We start from the raw sequence: 6310 nt of genomic DNA, 5'->3' as shown, positions 1-6310 counted from the left end.
ACCTTTCCAGCTACCAATAATAGGGCGTCATTTGTCTTCCCTTTGGAGACTAGCATTTCTTCCTTTACTTGGTGGTGGAGTTAATTTACCTAATGTAATTTACTTTCTATAAACAAATGTATATATTCTCCTTTAACCTGTAACTTTGTCAGAACCATTTAGGTTCTATCAACATACCTTTCGAGTCTTAAGTAAGCCAGAAATGATGCACATTGCTCTTTTCTTTTTCTTTTTTTTTAAATATTTATTTATTTATTATGTATACAATATTTTGTCTGTGTGTATGCCTGAAGGCCAGAAGAGGGCGCCAGATCTCATTGCAGATGGTTGTGAGCCACCATGTGGTTGCTGGGAATTGAACTCAGGACCTTTGGAAGAGCAATCAGTGCTCTTAACCGCTGAGCCATCTCTCCAGTCTCGCACATTGCTCTTTTTATGTGACCAATAAAATGTACAAGATAGAAAGGACATCAGCCTTGGATTTGGATAGCTCAAGCTTTTCACTGAGTTATCAAATCCATCCACAGAGGAGACAACGCTGGTAGCCTACTGCTACTCGCTATCAGCAAAATGGATACATTTTATAAATTTTTTATAACTTATTTACTTTATTTCATGTTCATTGATGTTTTGCCTGCATGTATGTCTGTGTGAGGGTGTCAGATCCCCTGGAACTGGAGTTACAGACAGTTGTGAGCTGCCATGTGGGTGCTAGAAATTGAACCCAGGTCCTCTGGAAGAGCAGTCAGTGCTCTTACCTGCTGAGCCATTCCAGCCCTTCAGTAAGTTATTTACTCAATTTTCCTATACACATAATATCGCTCTTTTATAAGCTGACAGCTCAGTGTGCATGAGTAAGTCAGAGTTTAGGTTTTGGCAATCATTGCTGTGTGCCCATGTTAGGGCACAGTAACCCATAAAAATTACTAAACCAGTTTGGTTTTAGTTTTTTTTTTCCCTTGTTAACTTTCACATCTCTGTTTTTCATTTTAGTTGGGTAGTATGCTATTTTTTAAAAAATGCTTAAGAGGTTTTTTTGATATTTTACTTATTTTTATTTTATGTGTATGAGTGTTTTGACTGCATGTATATCTGTACCATGTGTGTGCCTGGTGCCTGGGGAGACCAGAAGAGGGTGTCACATACCCTGGAGCTGAAGTAAGACATTTGTGAACAGCCAAACCCACTCCTCTGCAAGAACAGCAAGGGTCTTAAACACTGAGCCATCTCTTCAGCCCCTTGAACTCTTGTGTTTTTGTTTATATGATTTTTTTGGTTTGTGTGTGGGTGGTGTCCCCTGAGACAAGATCTCACTATGTAGCTCTGACTGGCCTAAAATTCACTACATAGACCAGCCTGATCTCAAACCAATGCGCCCGCCTCTGTCTCCTGAGTGCTGGAATTAAAGGTGTGTGCCACTGCTGCTGGCTAATCTTAAGGAATCTTAGATTTAGAAAAAGAAAAAAAAAAAACATTTGAAACACAAATTGTGGCTCATTCTAGTTTTTGCTGTTGCTTTGTTTAGACTCATAAATGATTCTGCTTTTGCCTTGCACATTCCTTTCAACTACCTCCCTAGAAACAATCTAGGTGTTGTTTCTCCCATCTGTTACTCTGCTCCTGCTGCAAGAGTTTGTGAAGGTTTATGATCTATCGTCATTACTCACAACTTCCCTAGATTTACACTGCAGTTTTGCCATTCTTGATTTCATTGTCTCAGTTGTATATATCAACTTAGAGAAAATTGGTTATATTTTCAACTTTCTTATGGCTTAGCAAAGTATGATTACTATTGTCAGAACCTGGTTAGTTACATCACAGAGTGGAATCCAGCTGGTATTATGTAAATCTAACATTCACCACTTAATCTAAAGTATTTATGTTTTAATACTTGGTTTTGTGATGCCATATTAGTTGTGCTTTTGTTTTCAGGAAACAATCAATCATAGATTTCTTCAAGCCAGCTTCAAAACAAGGTATGCTTGTTATTAATATATTTTTGATGGGTTGTTTTAGAGGTGAAGAAGGCCTCCAAACTTTGATTATACTGTTCAGAATTGGAAATTGTACAGTTTTAATGAAGATGTGATAAACATTAAGCCATTTGTTCTGCATTTTTAATATTTAAAATAATTCAGTTTATACTGTTGATTTTTTAAAATTATTATTTTTTTTAAATTTTTTTTCCCAAGACAGAGTATCTCTGTGTAGATCTGGCTGTCCTGGAACTCATTCTGTAGACCAGGCTGGCCTTGAACTCATAGATCTGTCTGCCTATGCTTCCCAATGTTTATATTATTTTTATTCTCTAATACAGTAGCTCACAAATGGAGCCATAGGGAGGTTAGATGAGGTAGCAGAAGGGATTCATGAATGTAAACTTCATAAAAGGTAAACCTATTTCTTAATTTCTCTCTCTTCCAAAATGTATTTTATTACCCAAATATCAATTGACTTGAATTTTTTAGTAGCTTCAATAATTTATAAATTGATAGTTAAATAGTAATAGAAACATTAGTTTATTTTTAATAACATACAGTTTGTATGTGTTTTAATTGTGGCTGTTTTAGACAAACATATGTTGGATTCTCCACAAAAATCAAACATCAAATATGGAGGAAATGGAGTATCCATCAATGGGACAGAACAGTTTGAAAGGAAATTATCGTCACCAAAAAAACCCAAACCCAAAAGAATGTCATCAGAAGAAAGTCCTATTTTAGAAGCTTTCATGAAAGGTGGTAAAGAGCACCACAAAGATCATGGTGTACATGAGTCACATCGGCCTTGTATGTCAGTAGGCTCCAAATACTTACTTAAAGGAGCAGGTATGTATGCTCCTTCCTCTTATCGATTGTCCAAAGAGATGAAGGCACGCAAGAAAAAACACCGGTCTCCAGAGAGAAGGAAGTCACTGTTCATTCATGAAAGTAACAGGGAGAAAAATGACAGAGATCGAGGAAAGACCAGTGAAGACTCCAGAAAGCAGGCCCAAGTGACAGAAGGTGACATCTTCAAGAACAGCTCCAGAAGCGTTAGTAGCAGAAGCAGTCTGTCCCGGCACCACCCAGGAGAAAGCCCCCTGGGAGCAAGGTTCCAGTTGTCATTAGCTTCTTACTGCCGAGAACGGGAGCAGAAGAAGTTGAGAAAGGAACAAATGGAGCAGAGAATCAACTCGGAAAATTCTTTCTCAGAAACAAGCAATCTTTCCTTAAAATCCTCTAGTGTAGGGAAAAAATGTAAGCCAAGGCATGAGCACAGCAAACAGAACGATGCTGTACCCGGGAAGAGTAATCTGTCAAATCTGGTATGTACAATAATTACTGGGTTAGCTTTACCACTGCTGTACCTACAGATACTTAGTAATCTGTAACAGTTAAGGAAATGCAGGTACATAATTTAGGCTGACACTGAATTCATTAGGTTTCCTCCAACTCCCCTACATTGAATTCAGTAAATTTCTTTACCTTAATTTTTTCAGACTAGGAGCAAAGATCATTTCTAGTGGAAAGTAAGCATTCAGGCAAGTATAGTCATTTTTTTTTTTAAGTTAAGATTTCTACATCAAGAAACATAATTTTGGTGTTAGGAGAGAGGCACATACCTGTAATTCTAACACTCAATAGGCTGAGGGAAGAGGATTGAAGGAATGGCAAATATAAAAGAACAAGAAGCAGTTTAGAGCAGTGGTTCTTAAAATGTCCTCGGAGCAGTAGTAGCACTAGCAGCACTTAGGAATTTGTCAGAAATGCAGTCTTTGCTTAGAGAAACAGTGGAGTTGGAGCCCAGCATTTCTTAGTTCTAAAGCCGTCAGCATAACTGATGCACTCCAAAAGTTCAAGAATCACTGTTCCAGATATATATAAAATCTTTGATTTATTATTTTATTTAAACCTGTATATGGAGGTACCCATAGAGGCCAAAAGAAGCCATCAGATCCCCTGGAGTTGGAGTTACTGGTGGTTGTGAGCTGCCTGATATGGGTGCTAAGAACTCAAGTCCTACAAGAGGACAAGAACTAATAACTGCTGAGCTATTTCTCCAGCCCCATAAATAAATCTTTGATTGGGCATGGGTCTTAGAAACATAGTTGATGACTTAGAAAACTACATGTATTTTTTAGTTCTTACCATTTTTCTTTTGAGAATACAGACTCAGATTAGCATCTCTTCCCTAGAAAATCAACTACACTCTTTGTAACCTAATCATTGCTCAGAAACAAACAAACAAACAAACAAAACATATTTACCTCTGAGTATAGATGCTTGCTTTATGGTCTAGAAGTCTGTTCAAATGTAAGCTCATATTTTTTACTTCCTCATAGGAAAATGGACATCTCTCAAGAAAAAGATCATCTTCAGACTCATGGGAACTTTCAGGTAGGTAGCATCAGATTTAAACATAGAATTTCTAAGTAAGTTTGAATCTTCTTCATATCATTTTTAAAAATAAATTTATTCAAATATTCATTTCCCTTCCTAGAATTAAATGTCTCAGATAATAAGAGTTTTATAAAATTACATCCCAGAAGAATCATATTCCAAGCTAGGTATGGCGGCACTCATCTTTAATTTCAAGTACTCAGGGGGCTAAGACGAGGATCTAGAGCTTGTAGTCAGCCTGAACTATATTGAGTAAGACCTGACCTCAAGAAAAAAGTGCTTGAATTTATTCTATATAATTTGTTGTCTTGATTTCTCTCTGCCTTCTTCAGGAGTTCTTAATAGTGTGTTTTAGCAATGTATTCTGAATCCTTGGCTACATCAAGAAACATAATTTTGGTGTTAGGAGAGAGGCACATACCTGTAATTCTAACACTCAATAGGCTGAGGGAAGAGGATTGCAAGTTTGGGACTAACTTGGGCTACAGTGGGATGCTGTCCGGAACAAATGAACAGCAGCATATTCTTGTATTCTTGTATACTGTTGAGAATGCTTTGTATGAAGTTAAAACAGTATCCAAATATTCCAAATACAAAGAGGACTTTCTAAAATAACATCTCAAGGACATCTTTAAGATATTAATACTTTAATGTCTGTTCATTGAGAAGATATATCACAAATAGGTATTGTAGCTCCGGAATTCTTTTGTCTGTTTTGGTTTGGTGTTTTTGTTTTGTTTTGTTTAGTTTTTGTTTTTTTGAGATGTGGTCTCTCTTTATAGCCTTGACTGTCCTGGAATCCTGTGTAGACGACCTTGAACTCACAAAGGTGTACCTGCCTTTGCCTCTTCAGTTCTGAAATTAAAGGCTTGCACCACCATAACCACCTAACTCAGGAGTTCTTTAAAGTATCTTTTTTTAACAGGAGAAAAAAATAGAACATTTTTTAAATTTAAACACTGAAAGTGAGCCCTGATAGAACCTGGTTTAGTGTTGTGCAGGGATCTGGGAAGCATCATTCATGTTAAATCTCTTTTGCCTACAGAAGGATCTGAAGCAATTTGAGATGACAACTATCTATAAAAAGATATAAGTAGGGATCCAGAATTACAGTATTAAAAAAATTTAACACTAAGCCGGGTACATGCCTTTAATCCCAGCTCTTGAGAGGCAGAGGCAGGCCTGGTCTACTGAGTTCCAGGACAGGTTCCAAAACTACACAGAGAAACCCTGTCTCATCAAACCAAACAAACAAAAGATAATCTGTTTAACTACCTCAGCCTTGGTTTTTAGTCATTTGATTTCTCTTCCTGCATTGTTTTTGTTTTGTTCTATTTTGCTTTTTCTAGACAAGGTTTCTCTGTATAGTCCTGGCTGTCCAGGAACACACTCTATAGACCAGGCTGGCCTCAAACTGCCTTTGCCTCCTGAATGCTAGAATTAAAGCCATTCACTGCCAACGTTGGGCAAACAAATAGCTATTGAAGTGTTTCTGGTTGCAGTTGTTAACGAACACAGGCATCTGTAATAAAGTACCCAAGCTCGGGTAGCTTCAAACAGCAAAAACTATTACCTCATAGTTCTAGAAAGTTGAAGTCTAAAATCAGTGCATTGATAAGGCTTTCCTCTGATTACTCTGGGAGAAGACTGCTTCTTTACATATTACAGCTTCCGGTATTTGCTTGTAAGCTTCAATATTCCTTTACTTAAAATGTCATCACTCAGTAACATGGTATCTTGCGTATAACCTCTAGCATACCTGTATTTGAGTCTAAATTTCCCATTTTTGTAAGGAAGTTGATCATTCGCATCAACCTAGTTTTAATTCGGGTATATCTGTGAAGACCCTGTTCCCAGTTAAGTTCTCATTCTTTAGTGCTGAACGTCAGTAGTTGACCGTATTTGGGGAGACAGCAAAGCCCATAGCA

General features: G+C 37.3%; 1 protein-coding gene across 1 annotated transcript in view; it reads left to right on the top strand.

Annotated features, from left to right (window-relative positions):
* The window catches only part of Slf2 (SMC5/6 complex localization factor 2), a 51730-nt gene that overhangs the window by 1554 nt on the left and 43866 nt on the right, over positions 1-6310 (top strand). The window contains exons 2-4 of the mRNA XM_048439157.3: positions 1933-1976; positions 2571-3307; positions 4325-4379. Coding sequence (XP_048295114.2) covers positions 1933-1976; positions 2571-3307; positions 4325-4379 — 836 coding nt within the window. The remainder of the gene's footprint in view (positions 1-1932; positions 1977-2570; positions 3308-4324; positions 4380-6310) is intronic.

Source organism: Myodes glareolus, chromosome 7, assembly GCF_982192425.1.
Source record: "Myodes glareolus chromosome 7, mMyoGla1.1, whole genome shotgun sequence".
NCBI classification, from domain to species: Eukaryota; Metazoa; Chordata; class Mammalia; order Rodentia; family Cricetidae; genus Myodes; species Myodes glareolus.
This window is presented reverse-complemented; position numbering and strand designations above follow the sequence as displayed.